This window comes from Antedon mediterranea, chromosome 1 (assembly GCF_964355755.1).
Source record: "Antedon mediterranea chromosome 1, ecAntMedi1.1, whole genome shotgun sequence".
NCBI classification, from domain to species: domain Eukaryota; kingdom Metazoa; phylum Echinodermata; class Crinoidea; order Comatulida; family Antedonidae; genus Antedon; species Antedon mediterranea.
Genome location: NC_092670.1, coordinates 21,052,003 through 21,070,348, shown reverse-complemented (window position 1 = coordinate 21,070,348; position 18,346 = coordinate 21,052,003). Strand labels below are relative to the sequence as shown.

The 18,346-nt window shown below is 33.1% G+C and overlaps 2 protein-coding genes across 3 annotated transcripts; one reads left to right on the top strand and one right to left on the bottom strand.

Annotated features, from left to right (window-relative positions):
- Positions 1-216: 216 nt before the first annotated feature.
- On the top strand, positions 217-12,566 carry LOC140062068 (mitochondrial Rho GTPase 1-A-like). 2 transcript variants are annotated; one of them, XM_072108115.1, is made up of 17 exons: positions 217-244; positions 757-830; positions 1,052-1,110; positions 2,122-2,203; positions 2,323-2,366; positions 3,078-3,293; positions 3,735-3,935; positions 4,284-4,392; positions 5,580-5,700; positions 5,963-6,047; positions 6,150-6,295; positions 6,887-6,990; positions 7,307-7,518; positions 8,266-8,391; positions 8,887-9,083; positions 10,239-10,328; positions 11,749-12,566. In XM_072108115.1, the coding sequence occupies exons 2-17, from the start codon at positions 779-781 to the stop codon at positions 11,861-11,863; spliced, it is 1,959 nt and encodes a 652-aa protein (XP_071964216.1). In that variant the 5' UTR covers positions 217-244; positions 757-778; the 3' UTR covers positions 11,864-12,566. The 2 variants fall into 2 exon arrangements, with proteins under 2 accessions (XP_071964216.1, XP_071964224.1); XM_072108123.1 differs by lacking the exon at positions 10,239-10,328.
- Positions 12,567-13,551: 985 nt separating this feature from the next.
- LOC140062085 (uncharacterized) lies at positions 13,552-17,365 on the bottom strand. Its single transcript, XM_072108134.1, has 4 exons — positions 17,017-17,365; positions 16,525-16,602; positions 15,972-16,109; positions 13,552-15,737 (listed from the first exon to the last, which is right to left on the bottom strand). Exons 1-4 carry the CDS (start codon positions 17,264-17,266, stop codon positions 15,526-15,528), a joined length of 678 nt encoding a protein of 225 aa, XP_071964235.1. The 5' UTR covers positions 17,267-17,365; the 3' UTR covers positions 13,552-15,525.
- Positions 17,366-18,346: the final 981 nt, after the last annotated feature.

The following is an 18,346-nucleotide window of genomic DNA, read 5'->3' as shown; positions in this document are numbered from 1 at the left end:
ATAAATAAAGGTCAATGTATTTGAAAAGCCGGTAATAATTTGAAACTTTTAAATTTAGATTTACTAATCATTATTTTCACTAATGTAATTAGAGAAATAATTATATGTTTTAAATACTGTAATCATTAAAAAAAACTTGTGTGGCCATTTTTATAAGCGCGCAAAAAATAAAAAGGAGTTGAGGTCATGGGTCAGGTCGAATGTGTGTTACGTGAGAAAAATTACTCATCGATTCCATGTTACGGTAAGTTATAGTTAACGAAAGTTAATATTTTATCATTAATGTCATATTAATTTCTTAATAAAAGTGTGAAGAATTGTTCTTGATTTTAATGCAGTGTAAATGATACAAAAATTATATTTTAATTCGATTTTGTAACGTTATTTGTCACATATAAGCTAGGCCTAGGCCTACTAGGCCACTTATTCATTGGCATATCGCATCGGCATTTTCACGCCGTGTCGGAGGCAGTGTGTTCTATCTATATGTTGTCCTATGTGTGGGCTTTCCAGGCCTAGCTTACTTCTCGGTTAGAATATAACATTTCATAATAAATAACTCTCCATTTAAAATTTTTAGTTTGAAATATAGGTTTTGTAAGCACTTTTTTTAATTGTATCATTTTTTTTCCTGTTAAGTTAATTGTTATTTATTTGACTGTTGAATTTGTTAAAATCATTTTGTTACTCTTTATGAAATTATGTAATGAATTTTTTTTTTTAATTGAGTAATGAAATTCCCTCATTTTCATATAGACGTGACATGTAATAAACCAAGATGACAACAATTCATAATAGAAAAGATGTACGAATTCTACTTGTTGGGGATTGTAAGTTTTATTTCTCAAAAACAAATAGTTTATTAACAATGCAAATGTAAAACAAAATTACAGTTTTTTGTGCATGTATGGTTATTTAAATGAGTAGGCCTATGAAATACATTTATTATTGAAATATTTGAAAAGACAAATATCTACAATATACAAATTAAATCTCACTGTTTTTCACAAAACAAAGTACTGTATATTTTTTATCTTTTTATTCATTTTAGCTGGAGTTGGTAAAACTTCTTTGATTTTGTCATTGGTTAGTGAAGAATTTCCAGAAGAGGTATGATAATCTACTACAGTATATCAAAGGCAATCTAACAACAGGACACTAAGTTCGCCTTGCCAAGATAGGAACTCCTTGTCCTTTGATCTTATGTCTGGCTGCGACAAATATCATAATATATAATATATGCACTATGTATTATATTCTCCCTGGTGCGCGGTGTCTCTGTTAAAGGGCGTGGAACTGATCCAGTCGCAGCCACATATAAACCCTTTGATTTCCGGAGCTCAATATCCCTTTGTTAGAAAAGTTACAGTACTTCTGGCAAGAGCTTTATACCCAAGTCAGTACTGTACACAAACTCCACAATTATTGATATTTGCATACATTAACTACTAGTATTAAAATTAATAATTCAAATTGATTGGAAACAAATGTTACTAGTACATTAATATATGCAAATATTAGTACCATATTTGGAAAAGGATGTTTTTCTTAATTGCAGGAAACAATCGTGCTGCTGAAGTGTAGTTCCCATTAAATAATGATTTTTAATTTTGTGTAAATATTGCCAATGATACTTAATACTGTCTTAATCAAAAGGTCAAGTAAAGGTCAAAGTATGACTGGGTTTTATCATAGAGATATGTTCACTATAATATCTCTATGGTTTTATTGATAGTTGTTGAGATCAGCACTGGACAAAGGAGAAGTAAAGACCCAGCTCCTATAAAGAGCTAGGGTTTAAAGCCTTAAAATACTTCATCCTTGGTTAAGTGATCTTGTCTACCTCCATTTTAGTTAAAGAGCTCTTTTTGTACCATGTGTGGAGGTAGGCGTGGCCATCCAGTTTGGCAGTACCCAATCATCACAATGTTTTAATATCCTTTATGACATCATCGTGTCCATAAATGGGCACATTACATTTTTTTGTCAGACATAAAGTTTGATGGTCTAGACAAGGCTTAAGATGCTGCTAACCCGTCATTATAATGTTTATTTACAACCCATTCATCCCTAATTTAACTTAAATTTTTTTAAACCCAATTTCATTGTTTCTTTGCTTAGGTACCAGCAAGAGCTGAGGAGATTACCATCCCACCAGATGTCACCCCTGAAAAAGTTCCAACACATATAGTTGATTACTCAGGTAGGCCGTCATATCATTTATTATATTTTTAATTCAGTCTTTTGATTTAGTGTTGTGTACTCATCTTAGTATGGCTTTAATTAAATTCATTTTTCGTTATTTTTCTTTTATTTGTTTAGTTAAGGAACAATCAGAAGAAATTTTACTGGAAGAACTTGAAAAAGTAAGTTTTATAAATTGAAACATACAGTATTATAATAACCACATTTACATGTCTTGGAAATGATCTTTGAATTTTGTTGCAAAAGTTGATTAGAAGTAGATTTGAACGAACAATCATGTTGCCATATGTAGAGCTACTGATGATGAAATTATACCAATTATGGGAGAATGAAAGTCATCTACTTTTACTAGTCAGAATCACCATATTCTTAGAATCAGTCGATTCTCAGTACTGTTTCTAGTTCCAAAGTATCATAGAAATATTTCATAATACATCATCAAATGTGTTTCACATGTATCTATTAGCCTAACCCTTAATCTAACCTTACATGATACAGGCACCAAATTTGATATGAATGAGATGTTGTATTACCAAATATACCTATGATACTTCGTGAATAGATAGTATGTGGAGATACAGCACTGGAAATAGGGTGATAGAATTAGGGTAAATATTAGCAACATGAATCAGCATATATAATGATTAAATGCATGGTTAATAAATAAGATGATGAGCAATACCAGACACCTATGGGCTGGCCAAATATATCTGGTTTTCCATAAAGTCTGGTATTCGGAATGCATTTTTATTGGTAAATATGAATTTGAAACCTTTTGAACCTCGAGAAAATTCTGGTCTGGGAGAGTTTCCAGTTTTCAAAGAGTCCGGTATTTGGATAGTTGACTGTATTATCAATTTTATGTTATTTAGGCAGATGTACTATGCGTCGTATACGCTGTAGACGATGGCAAATCAATTAATTCTATCACCGAGTACTGGCTTCCGTTGATCAGGAGTACCCTTGGACCTGATCACAACACGCCACTCATCCTAGTTGGTAATAAGTCAGACCAAGCAGATGCTAACAGCTTGGAAACTGTTGTGCCAATTATGAATGACTATGCAGAGATTGAAACGTGTGTTGAGGTCAGTTGTGCAGTTGTCATTTAATTTAATTTAAACATTTAACTGAATATTCCACTTTTTTATACATTTTCTATACTTTCTAATTGTTGATGTATTGGTTTTGTGATGTAAGGAGCTTTGTTAAAAGTGACATAGGAAATACATTCAAACTGAGAGCAGCATCTACCATTTCTGTTTTAATAGTGTACCCAGTCATTTGTTGTGTATTTACTTTTGATGGTCATTGGACCAACAGCTTAAAATCCCCAAGGCAATAAGAGTAAATTACACATATTGGCCAAAGACTTCAATAAGGCAGTACCTGAAACCCTGAACTGATTTCTTCTTTTATACAAGTGTGTTTCCTTATCATTGCGCCATATTGGCAGTTGTTGCCTATTAATTGTTGGATTGATTCTTCATTCCTGAAATTCAGAAATTTTCCTTTTATTCTTTTTTCAGTGTTCGGCTAGAAATCTGAAGAATATATCCGAGTTGTTCTTCTATGCACAGAAAGCTGTTCTGCACCCCACAGGACCGCTTTACAACTCTGAAGATAAAGAACTCAAATCAGAATGCAAGAGGGCGCTGTCTAGGATATTTACAATTTGCGATTTGGACAATGACGGTGTTTTGAATGATTATGAATTAAATCTTTTTCAGGTGATAATAGTAATTGCAACTGTAGACATTTGTAATCCCTTCATTCATTTGTTGCTTTGTGAATTGGTGCATGTAAAGTTCTGTCTACACTATGTGATGTGCCTATATATATAGACATGATGATGTCATATCACTACCATATTTGAGCACATCACACTTTTTTTGTCAAACTAGTTTGATAGTGTAGACAAAGCTTTAACTTAGTTCTTTTCTGAGCTGCACAGATCATAGGTTCATACAGTACGTAGCATGAACCACCTGCCATTTGGTAGTGGCTTAGCCATAACAAAGATCAATATTATTAATAGTATTAGTAAATTAAATATTCAACAATATTTACAATTTCAGAGGAGATGTTTCAATGCCCCACTGCAACCACAGGCGCTAGATGATGTAAAAACGGTAGTTAAGAAGAATGTACCAGAAGGTGTCATGAACAATGGCCTTACTCAGATTGGTAAGATTCAAGATTACGCATTTCGAGTGACTCAAACTCATACATATTCAAGACTGTTTACATATCAAGTGATTCAAACTCGTACATATTCAAGACTGTTCACATTTCGAGTGACTCAACCTCATACATATTTAAGACTGTTCACATTTCAAGTCACTCAAACTCATACATATTTAAGATTGTTCACATTTCGAGTGACTCAAACTCTACATATTTAAGACTGTTCACATTTCGAGTGACTCAAACTCATACATATTCAAGACTGTTCACATTTCAAGTGATTCAAACTCATACATATTCAAGACTGTTCACATTTCAAGTGATTCAAACTCGTACATATTCAAGACTGTTCACATTTCAAGTGATTCAAACTCATACATATTCAAGACTGTTCACATTTCAAGTGACTCAAACTCATACATATTCAAGACTGTTCACATTTCGAGTGACTCAAACTCATACATATTTAAGACTGTTCACATTTCAAGTCACTCAAACTCATACATATTTAAGATTGTTCACATTTCGAGTGACTCAAACTCTACATATTCAAGACTGTTCACATTTCAAGTGACTCAAATTCATACATATTCAAGACTGTTCACATTTCAAATGATTCAAACTCATACATATTCAAGACTGTTCACATTTCAAGTGATTCAAACTCAAGCATATTCAAGACTGTTCACATTTCGAGTGACTCAAACTCATACATATTCAAGACTGTTCACATTTCAAGTGATTCAAACTCATACATATTCAAGACTGTTCACATTTTGAGTGACTCAAACTCATACATATTCAAGACTGTTCACATTTCAAGTGATTCAAACTCATACATATTCAAGACTGTTCACATTTCAAGTGATTCAAACTCATACATATTCAAGACTGTTCACATTTCAAGTGATTCAAACTCATACATATTCAAGACTGTTCACATTTCAAGTGATTCAAACTCATAAATATTCAAGACTGTTTCAAGTGTCTCAAACTCATACATATTCAAGACTGTTCACATTTCAAGTGACTCAAACTCATACATATTCAAGACTGTTCACATTTCGAGTGACTCAAACTCATACATATTCAAGACTGTTCACATTTCAAGTCACAGTGATAGATAATATAATATAATTTGTAGCAACACATGTGTAATTCAGTTTATTTATTTCTGACTTTTACAGGTTTCCTGTTTTTACATACTCTGTTTATTCAGCGTGGTCGTCATGAGACCACTTGGACAGTGTTGAGAAAATTTGGATACAATGACCATTTAAAGTTAACATCAGATTATTTAAGACCAAGGTAAAAGAACATTAATTTCTCAGCTGAAACCAAACAGACCGTTGACAGGGGTAGCTTGCACCTCTACACTATATTGTGGTCCTCTATTTATTATACCCATTTCACATGCCTTATAAAAATCCTTACAAAACACAGTGGTGACACCCTCAGTGTGTGTGTAAACACTGGAGATTTGTTAAACACAGGTTTGGCATTCATATCCTACAGGTAGTTTTAGAATTGTTGTTATTAAATATTTATTTTTATTTCTAAATACTTTTAGGTTAAGAGTTGGTCGGGGGTCTTCTACTGAACTGTCTCATCTTGGGTATCAGTTCCTAACAACACTTTTTGAAAAATATGATCAGGTAACAAATTTGTTCCCATATTGAATGAATTTATTTTTTATAGATTAAGTTTTTTTATCTGTGGTTTGAGCTTGTATAAAATCAATTTAAATTTTCGTTTAGGATAAGGATGGAGCACTGTCACCCGTAGAACTGCAGAGCATGTTCTCAACCTGTCCAATAGTTCCATGGGGTCCAGATGTCAACATGTCTGTGGAAACAAATGAAAATGGCTGGATAACATTACAAGGCTATCTTGCTCAGTGGACGTAAGTATCTGTATGAACTGATGGTTTTTTAATCTGACCTGACTGTCCTCTCAGTTAAGCCTTGTCTTTACTATCAAACTTATGTGTCAACAAAGTTTGATGTGCCCATATATGGTAATTCTATGCTTAAATATGATAGTTATATGACATCATCATGTCCATATATGGGCACATCACATTTTTCACATTCGTCACATAAAGTTTGATAATGTAGACAAGGTCTTACAAGATGAGCTTCTTTGATTCAAATAAATGCTAGTAGATTGCTGTATTTTATTTGAATGTCTGCTGGGTTTGGAAACAGTAGTATGTAGACTTTATTGTATAGAGAGTGGAGCGGTAGCTTGGTGTGTGCCAGTCATTGGGTTCAAATCCTTTTACAGCCAGGGATATTTTTCTCATGATAAAAAAAAAAATTTAATCCCCAATCCCAGAATCATACTTGATTACTGTTGAGAGAAAGATAACAACTATGCAAATTAGGTCATTGTGTGTCACACAAAAGACCACACTTTACAAAATTAGACATTTTGTAGCATTAATAATAGAAGTTATTAAAAAAAAGATTGCTAAAGTGTATTTTATTTGTAGGTTAACAACACTTCTGGATGTTCCAAGGACACTGGAATACCTAGCGTACCTAGGCTACAGGTATATCATGGCAGATCACGAGAATCAACTCTCCGCTATAATAGGTAAGGTGCTGTTGTTTATGCAGATAGTTCAGAATCTGTTAGGGCTTTAGCCTATTCTAACTAGTGGTTATTATTCATTGGTGGCCAAATAAATATGTTTATTATTAGTAGTACAGTAAAGTCTCCCAATACCGGAAACAAACAGTCCCAAATTTATTTTTTTACCATTAAAAAAACACTCCGAATACAGACTTTCTGGGTAGCCCAAAGGTGTCTGGTATTGAGAGAGTTAACTGTAGTACATTAAAAAAAGAAATGATATTGATGAAATATGAAGAATAACACCTGACTTACGGTGTTGAATATTCCATTACAGTAACAAGAGATAGAAAAATTGATGTTGAAAAAAGGCAGACATCAAAGACCGTATTCCAATGCAATGTGATTGGACCAAAAGGCGTCGGTAAAACATCGTTCTTACAAGGTCTTGTGTCGCGGACGTTAGACTCGCCCAATATGAAACCAGAACACTTATCATCTTACGTTATAAATACGATACAAGTTTATGGTCAAGAGAAGTACCTACTGGTGAGTAATTATTATATTTATGTTTATTCTTTTTTTATGTATATATTTAGGCAAATTGCCAAGGATAACCAAAAGCGAATGCATTCAATGTCCTTCTTAAACGTGACAATCCTGTTCACAAGATAAACATATTCACAAGATGCTCTAATAAGCAAAGTCTTATTACAAGTCTTTGAGATTAGAGTTGTAATTTAAATTTTAAAAAATCCTGACATATGACAGGACTTAAACCCAGGACCCTGGGATTGGTAGTAGCCAAGCATCATAACCACCAAGCAACAGAATATGAATATGCTGAAGATTGTTAACACTTGTGGCATTTGTCACTTGATTTGTGATCACAAGCTATTTTTAAAGTAATAATTTGTTTCGGAATAGTAGGTGAAGGAGACTAATTTAACAAAACTGTGATTATTGGAACTTGTATTGTGTCTGTTAAGCTCTGTCTACATTATCAAACTGTATGTGATAAAACATGTGATGTGCCCATATATGGACATGAGGATGTCATATCACTACTATATTTTGCCACACCACACTGTTTTGTCAAACTAGTTTGATAATGTAGACAGAGCATTACACACGCCGTTTCAGTCTGTTTGATTACCCTCTTCTTTGTCTACCATCTTCAAGGGAAATCTCACTTTTACCCATCTCTTAAGAAACACTCGATCTTAAATTTACCTAAATTTCTTCTGCCTTCTTACCTTTCGTTTAGAATTATCAATAATAATTTCCTTTTTGTAGCTTCATGAAATTGATGTAGGAATTTCAGATGAGTTAACGTCAGAGGATTTAGCTTGTGATGTGGCCTGTTTAATGTATGATATATCAGACGCAAGGACATTTGAATATGCTGTCCACAATTTTAAGGTAAGTGTTATTATCTTCTAAGTTCATAATTTAGGTTTGGTGACTAGGTGAAAGTTAAATTAATTTATGTTTGGATGTATTGTCCGCCAAAAACATGAAAAATAAAGATTAATAAAATAAAATTAATAAAAATTTTAATAGATTATTTTGTAGTTTTAATAAAGTTAATCACTTCCATTGAAAAAAAAATATTTTTCACTTTTCATAAATAGTTAAAATCAACCAAGACCCCATTGGCTGGCTGGCAGCCAATTTGACTATTTTTTGCTTTAAATTACAGTTTTTGAAGTAAATACATTTTCTTTTCGATCCAATTTTTGGTCAAAGTGGATAACTATTTGGTGACATTAAAATGGCATATTCAACAAAAAATGTTTTAAGAATTATTTTTTCAGGAGGAAAATACATCTTTAAGCTTTAGGTTGTAGGAATACAAACTGTATGATCGTCCCTCCTCTTGAAGCCCTCTTTCATTGATGTTTTTAATTTCTCTAGACGCATTTTGAAAGGCTTAACGTGCCATGTTTAATGATTGCTGCAAAGAGTGACATGCATCCAGTTCGGCAAGATCATGAAGTACAGCCTGCGCAGTTTTGTTCGCAGCATAATCTGCCGCCCCCACAGACTTTCTCCAGCAAGGCACGACCAAATAAAGATGTGTATACAAAGTTAGCGACTGTTGCTGCCTATCCGTAAGTGTTCTTGGTCATCATTGATTATTTAACCATTCTTACAGCCCCCACCTCTTCCTCCACCCTCCAGCCCCCACCTCTTCCTCCACTCTCCAGCTGAGCTAACACCTCCACCCTCCGTTTCAAACTCCACCCTCCGTTTCAAATCCGAGCCCCACTTCTTCCTCCACCCTCCAGGTTCCCCCACCTCTTCCTCCACCCTCCGTTTCAAACTCTACACTCCAGCCCCCACCTCTTCCTCCACACTCCATTTCAAACACCAGCCCTACCTCTTACTCCACCCTCCAACACCCACCACCCTCCGTTTCAAACTCTACACTCCAGCCCCCACCTCTTCCTCCACCCTCCGTTTCAAACACCAGCCCCACCTCTTCCTCCACCCTCCATTTCCAACTCCAACCTCATCTCTCACCCCCTCTATTTCCCTTCCTCCTCATCCCTATTCAGATAGCATTTAGATACACTGTTGGTAAGAACAAGAGTTGCTATGTGACATCATTTCCTTTTTGTGGCTTTTCATTATATCACTTATTTCACTTTATTTTTTTTATTAAATCCATCAAACGGCAAAAGAATTTGATCACTTCAATTCATTTAATTCCAAGAGTAAAACACCATCTTTATTATTTTTGTAAAAACTTTATTTCTTATATTTATTCAAGTTAAGACATATCTACAAACACTCTACAAAAAAATAGTGTGGTTATATAGTATTTACCAGCTGTTGTTATAAAATTGCATTACTTTGTTCCATAAGGCATGCCTTCCAATTTTTGTATTTTGAAACCTTTATCATCTGATAATAGTGTTTTTTATGTTACAGGCATGAATAGCTGAGCCTACCACGCTTTACCCAAATTCTTGCACAAAAATAGCTTACTGTTCACCTGTTGTTTTTAATCATGAATGAAATTCTGTGTGTTGTGTATATACCACTGTTGCTGTGTATGTGTGTCTGTCTATCTGTGTAATGTTTGATTTGCAAAGCGTTTAATCAGAGTTTAAAAAATCAAGTGTTTTTATTGTAGAAATAATATACTGCTGTACTGTACTACTATAATAAATAACAAGTGCTTTTTAAAAATAGTACTGTACACTACCTCTGTAGTGTAACTTGTTGAGACAGTTCTACAAACCTTCTGTTATTTATTTCAGCCGTTTTAAAGGTGTAGGCCTTCTTGTTGAACATCCATCTGCTGTCTGGATCAAGGATACTATACTCGGCTCTTTCTTTTTTGATAACAGGTTACTCTTATTGTTTTGTGTTAGATCTTGCATGCAACTGCTGCATGGAGCCTACTAATGTCCAGAAACAATTTGCAGCCCAGTGCACTTAACAGCATATTTTATTTTATTTTTTTCAAATAATTTTTTTCCTAATTCCTATCTTAAAGTTACTGCAGTAAGCAAAGTTATATATATTATACAGTAAAGTATTGTATAATTTGAATATATGTCCTAACACGGTTGTTTGTTTATACTACGCTTAACAATGCAACAAACAGCCCTTGCAAAAAGCATGAAAACACTTGCACATTTAAATAAAATAATGTATTTACATGAGATATATAACAGTTTAGCTCACTACAGAATTAAAAAATATTCTTTGTTATAATCTTCGGTCTCATTTTGAAGCCTTCGCAGTGACTCTGTTTTATTATGTGTGGAAAATTCTGGATCCTAGGCCCTGTTATTCGAAGCAATGGTTCCACTGCCCAAACTCTTCTTATCTAAATAAAAAATATTTCAATATTTTCATTCATTAATTTTTTATTTTCAGATATTTGCTTATTAATACAGAAGTTCTTTTTTTTTTTTTTTTTTTTTTCTATTTTTACTATTAAATAATTTGATTGGTTTTTAATCTAGTTATCACTCAAGACTACGTTTATGAAATTCACTTATTAATATAGCTTAGAATTGTCTATATTTTCAGTATTCATTAACATATTTCTTGCACTGAAGAGAAACTTGATTTTAAATTGAGAATAAGTGGATATGTTTGTGAGCTTTCCCCTGATTGTGCATGCTACCTACTGTATATGTTATGCTCTTAAAATCTTGTTGTTTCCTATTTCTATTCGTGTGTGACTTGACTTGTCGTTTCTGGTTCAATTCTCAACACAACTCAACTTAAATACTTCTTTGGGACCTTGGAAACAGTAATATACTGTAGCATTCCTAATCACATCTAATCCATTCCCAGACTATTGTACATGTTAATGTACATATAAAAAGAGTGAGGTGTGTACCTATAATATAGTTTTTAAAAGGTAGAGAGTAATGTATTGACCCTATCATCACCCCACCCCCTCCAACCATCCCAAACCTCTGTCAATATGTTATTTTTATTTGCTCTGATGTTTTAGTGTGATTTTTAGGGTCCTTAGCTATTAAATTGCCTTTATTAAAAATTGTTTATACTTGTTTTACTTTCCTTTAGTTCTAATCAGCATTGTACCATTTTATAAGTGAGGTGATAAATGTATATATTGTGCATGTTGTAAAAATACAGTTCATAGAATATTAGCTAGGCCCTGATCTATTGTGTATGGTTAATTTTTTAACCATTATAGTGTATATGAGTGTGGAGTGACATATTTCTTTTTAATAATACCAGCAGAAATATACTAATCCTTGGTTTTTTCTTTTGTTTTTCCTTTAGGCATATGAAAGGTATTGCTCCGCAAGGAAGCAGCTACTGGCTAGTGTCAGGCCTAGGAATTATAGTAGTCGGAGCCACTGGATATTTTCTATACAAATATTACAAGTCTAAATAACACTATGTAATGCTAGGAATCTTGTGCTTTAATGACATTTAATTATTTGTTAAGTTGGAATGGAAGTGCTTCTGGCAATATTTACTGCAGTAACTGCAGTAGAAAGTATCCGCTGGGAATCCTGTGCTTTATATAAAATCAGCTATTGTTAAGTTAGCTATACTTTATTGACAAAGAAAACTGGTCATTATTAGGTAAACATAAACTAATGGTACTGCATTTGAATCAATTACGTACATCATTATTTAGGTTTATTATACGTTTATTCGCACTGCCAAGAACAACAAGTTCATGCTTATAGATACTGCATTATTTGGTATAACTGCAGTAGACTGTTAACATTTTTCTTTATTTAGCAAATTTACTGATATATGTAATATAAAAAAGGTTTTACATCAACAAGTAATCAGTATTGTTTGATAGTTTGTTTGTTTAACTTTGAATCTAAAAGTAAAAAAGAAAGAATAAGAAAAACATGATTACGAAATTCACAGTGAGATTCAGGATGACAATTATATTTCATTGTTGGTCTTAATTTAAAGCATCTGCAATACTAGGTGTATTTTAAACAGCAGCTGAAGTAAAATTACTGCAGTAATAGCACTAATAAAATCTTTGTATAGGTATAAATTATAATTCAAAATTCATATGTCAAATCAGTACGTAAGTAAACAAACAATACTGCAGTAACCACAGTAGACTTCCCAGAATGCATGCTGTTTTGCAGTTTAATTTATTAATATTTGAATTAAATCATAAAGCATACTCTGTGAATAATATGGAATAATTATCAGGAAAATTTCGTAGTTGAATTTATTGAATATATTTTGATTTTCTTCCAAGGCTTTTGTTTCTATTCCATTCCTTTTTAAACATTAAGGAAGCCATAGAAAAATGATTTAATTTATGATATTCATAAATTTGTTAAGTAGGCCTAGATGTATAGAAAACATTTCAAGCGTGTTGGTTACGTAAGGGATTTGACCTGGTAATCTGGGGTACACAATTATTTTAAATTATGTATTAAATGACTATGTCAATACACTGCAGTTTCTGAAGAAGTTACTGCAGTACGTTACAACAACTGCTTCTTTGCCAATCAAGGGGTTATTGTTACTCCTTGCTTCAACAAGTTTGCTTTCTAACTAAAGAGCTTTTGTTTGTACTGCAGTAACTGCAGTAGTTTTGACATGGTTTTGTAAGTATTAAAAATAAATACAATGCCCGTGTATTTAATTGTGAAGTTTATCCAAGAGTATTTCACAATGTCCATTTGGACATGACAATCGTCATGTTGATATTAGACTAAATTTATGTCCACACTATCAAACTTTATGTGATGTGCCCATGGACATGATGTCATACCACTACCATATTTAGGCTTATCACTACCATATTTGGACACATCACAAACTAGTTTGATAGTATAGACAGAGCTTAATAATAAGGGTATCGACAGAAATTTGTACAAAATACAATATTATCTCATTTCTTGTCTTGCGGTGAATGTTTCTTACCGCTGATAGTTATGAGCACCAAATAAAATATGGTTAAAACTTATATTCTGTTTATATATTTTTTTTTTATTGTTGACAAATATTTTACCGTTGGTAATAAGTCTATGCATTGATGACGAACCGATTCATAGAAGTTCTGTGTACTGTATAATTATAATTGTTGCGGTTATGAACGAAACACCCTTCCATCAAACGCTTTCATAATAGGCTTAGTTCGGAGCTCTGTCTACACTATCAAATTTAACTTTATGTGACAACAAATGTGATGTTGTATCACTACCATATTTGGGCATATCATTACCATATTTGTCATTTGAACTAGTCTGATAGTGTAGACAGAGCTTTATTATTTGTTATTATTCAGATAATTCAGATAATATTTATTTAGATAATAATGAATGAATATATACAAAATAGAAAAAAGATATTAAAGTGAACATAGATAAAGCAGTAATTGGTAGTCATTATTATCATGGATCCCTTCTAGAAGTTAAAAACTTGTCTCGTAGGGACCCACAACAAAACACATTACTAAAAAAATAAAAATAACCTAGAATATATAATTATATAATTTAGGATAAAAAATTACAGTATAATAACATAACTAACATCTTCTTTATAAAAATCATTATTTACTATCCATAGTAGGACACACGAAGTGGACCATGAATTTAATGTACCCGGGAAATTAACTAAGCCTGAACGAAGAGATGGTGATTTATAACTACAGTATTGGCACCAATGATAACTCGCCCATCCACCTATACCAAATTATTCACATGAACGGTTCAATGTAAATGTATACCTCTTGTTCAAGGTAATACGGTTTACGTAGTAATTTAAGTACGTATTTCAACTTCAGTAATATTTCCATCACGCGGAATGGAATTTCTTATCAATGGGTCTTTAGTAGTGAATCAAGGAGATTCTTACGGCATTTAGTTTATATAAGCAAGTGACCATATAATTAGTGTTCTTTAACATTTTCCCGCGAGCAACAACATTCCGCCGGTTTATAATAAGATCTCAATTACTTTTACATGCAGAAGACACCAAGTGAACGCGCGCGCGCATTAACATATTCTCAACATTTTTACGCGTGCGTACACAACCTGATATAAATTACGGAATAAAAAACCGCACGTCAATTTGTTTTGTTTCATTATCTTTATTGTATATTTTGGTGATATAAAATAAAATGTACAGTAATACAATTTTTATTTACAAATCTGCTTTGATAAAAATGATTCAAATTGATTATGAAAGCACTAGTACGTACATTATATATATATAGGCCTATATAGATATTTATTAACTCATTTATTAATTTGTTTATATACAGGTCTGTCTATAACAGAAACTTTGATCTACTAGTAGTTACTAGAGTTGCGTCCTATAGTGGGACCAAACTTTACTAAAGCTTTTAACCAATGACAAGCGAAGTTATAGACAGTTAGCAATCACAAGCGAATAAGCCATCGTTTGTGATTGGTCAATTCACTTGCGTTGCGTTACGTGCTTGTGTTGCGTCGCTAATGGGAACCACGCTTTAATGTACATGTACTATCGATCCTAAAACACTTATTTACGGTCTCATATTTTTTAACCAACATATTGCATTATAAAATATTATGTTTGTTTCAGCACATTTTTATGCCCTAGTAATTCACATAAAAAAAAAAAAAAATATAGAACTATAATGATTGACACTTTACATTAAAACACGTTTTATACACACTTTTTCCTATCATGTAAATGCATTGTCAGTAGAAAGACCCGTACTCACAACTCCCGTTCATGAACATTTCAAATCTCAACCACCCCAACCTCTCATTCTTAACACTAAAAAAAAAAACACCACACATCTCTAACACTATTTTTTATAATATAAGCTGTTAATATTGCATCATGTAAACAATGATGTAGTTGACACAAGAAGGCAATCAAACAACAGGACACTGAGCTCGCTTTGCTCGTAACAAGCCCTTGATCTTATGTCTGGCTGCTACAAATACCACCAACAGATACATATTCTCCGCGGCGCGGTGTCTTTTAAGGTGCAGCCACAGGTAAATTCTTTGATCTCCGGAGCTCAGCATCCCATTGTTAGATTGCCTTGGTTGACACAGTAAGTATACTGTAGATCTAGTAGATGCCCTCGGTATACAGTCGTGATAATTTAAAGTAAAACATTCCAACAAAGAAGCAAGCGAACACCCCTCCCCAGGCACAGAAGAACCCCCAGTAGATATGATATGACTTGTCCGGTACTGGGCCTAACGATTCCACAGGCCACCATCTTTCTTCCATTACTACTTTTACTGTAAAAATCATGCAACCGGCTAGCGTAAAAATACCTTGAATTGAGAAAGAACAAAAAGAAAGAGTTTCAGGTCTAGGCCTACATTTTACCTAAAATATACGTTTAAAAAAGAAATAATTATAATTGCCATTTTGTTTACTGCACTTGGCTTTATAAAAGATTGATTTTTACTTATTTCTACTTTAATTAAGTATAGGCCTATATAGTTGGTTTTACTTTTCCATTTCACTTTGCTTAGTTGTTTTAGGCCTACGGCCGTAGTACTTACCTGCGAGAATGAAGAAATAGCCTGAACATAACATGAACGATTTATTCTGAAACCTTATAGTTAATATTGCTACTACTTCCGAAATAAACGATATTAAAGTTCCAAGCGTCATCAGTATTACAGACGATAACATTAACTCTGAAACCAAAGAAAAACTTGATTAATTGTTAGGCTTTAAAGCTCTGTTTACACTATCAAACTAGTTGGACAAAAAAAGTGTGATATGCCCATTTATGGTAGTGATATGGCATCATCATGTCCACATTTTTATGTCACATAAAGTTTGATAGTGTAGACAGAGCTAGCTTTAGAAAGACTAATAATTATTTTACAATAATGCGCTAGCTCTTTAGTTTCCTAATCTCTTATCTAGGCCTAGAATAGATAACTGTTTCCTGAAGAATATATGATCTTTATGAGCTTATTTTGCAATTTCTTAATGAGCTGAGGTGTGAGGGTTCATTTCCCCAAAGCATCAAAATACGAGTAGGCCTATAGGCCTAAACCCAAAACTATATCTTTTTCTTTATGCGTTTAAGTACCGTTAGCTTACCATATAAAAGAATGTAGTAGTCATATCCAGGGCCTTGCTGAGGCTTTTCTAAATAATCTATCATTTCACATTCTGATTCTATATAAGAAAAAAAAAACCAATAAAACGTTGGAATAAAGCGCAAAATAAAATGATGTATAATAGTTTCTTTTCAGACATAGTAATTTAGTAACAATTTAAATTTCTTATATTTATATTTCGGAAGCCTTTATTTATCAATTTAGGCATAATTATACACAGTAAAAAAAACACAAAAGAGCAACGCTGCACTAATATTTCTATTTCAATAGAAATAACCTATGCAAATCTTGGTTTGAGTATTTTGTTTTGATTTGAATAGAGTAAGTAACACCAAAAATAGTAATATTTGTCATAGCACCAACACAAAGGTACAATGTTTCCCGTGTCACCAGAAAGAGAGACATATTGTACTTTGACGCGACTTATGTCTATTCGTGCTAAGTACGTCGTTATAATATTCACCACGCCTACCTGTATTAGCTGTCAAACCAATAGTGGAGGTATAGTAGCACTTTCTCCAGACACCCTCATACATTATCAGGTTCGTCCTGTTGTAGTTTCCGTACTCATGTTTAACCCAGTACGCTGACAGGGTCCCGACCCCCGTCGCAAGAAAAGTGATAAACCCTAACGCTGAGAAGGGTACCGTGTATTTGCTGTAGGGTTGCCAGTAGTCAACTGGGTAGTGCGCCATGGTTAGGCCTGTAACTTTATGTGGCATATACGCCTAGGTGATATCGATGCGTGCCGAGGTTTACGCCTTGTTAAACGTGCCATTGTTATTAATATATCCACGGATTAGCGGCCTTATTCATTTCGGTTAAATCATGAATAGAAAGAGTTTAAATCAACACTAGATTCTTTTGTGATTTATACGTCAACTGGAATATGAATGAACAAAGGAACAAAATATAATACTACAGTATAAATAACAACGATAAAGGCAGATACAATGTTTAACAATGCAATATTGACCCCGTCATCCACCTTCGCTCTGTAGTGTACAGTTGTCTATGTATGTATTATCTGAAAGTCAAAGTACGTCGACAATAAACATATAACGTGTATTACGTTTATGCCTGAAAGCGTACTTTTATTTCTTAAGATTTACTTTCAGAGCACAATATTATACTAAACATCGTATTTTTGTACTTTACGTTCACACCTAAGAGCTTTCAGACCGCTTAAGAAAGTTCTTAAGCTAATTTACTATAGAGGGCGTTAGTTCTTAAAAGAATGATCTGTGAATGAAGTTTAAAGATGTATTGTCCCTTTATTCCAAAAAAAAAATAAAAATAAAAAGATTTTGAAAAAAAGTGGGTCATTTTGAAGTATCATAATAGTTATTAACTTTCACCAAAAATTTGTCGAAAAAAAAATCATTTAACTGAAATACAGACGTTTTTTAGTTCAAAAAATAACTTTGACTTCCAGTCAAAGTTTTCAATCAAAACATATCTTATAATGCAATGCGCTTATTTGGCTACTCTGTATGCATAATCCTAAAACCTCCTCGCGATCTGTGTGAAAACACCTTCTCAACCGTGACGAGTTGTAAACAATCCTAATTAGCATCATGCATAATAACTCATGGTTTGAAATCTTTGTTTACTTTCGCTCGCAAATATTTTCCAGACGAAATGTAATCAAATTAATTTAGCTGTTAATTACGTAAAATTTTTGTTTTTGGCTCGAATTTTCGACTTAAAGTGAATAACTTTAATATTACTTTGATATGGCCAATTAAAATTTACTATATTTTGACCTTAATTTTTTTGTGTTTCAAGGGACAATACATCTT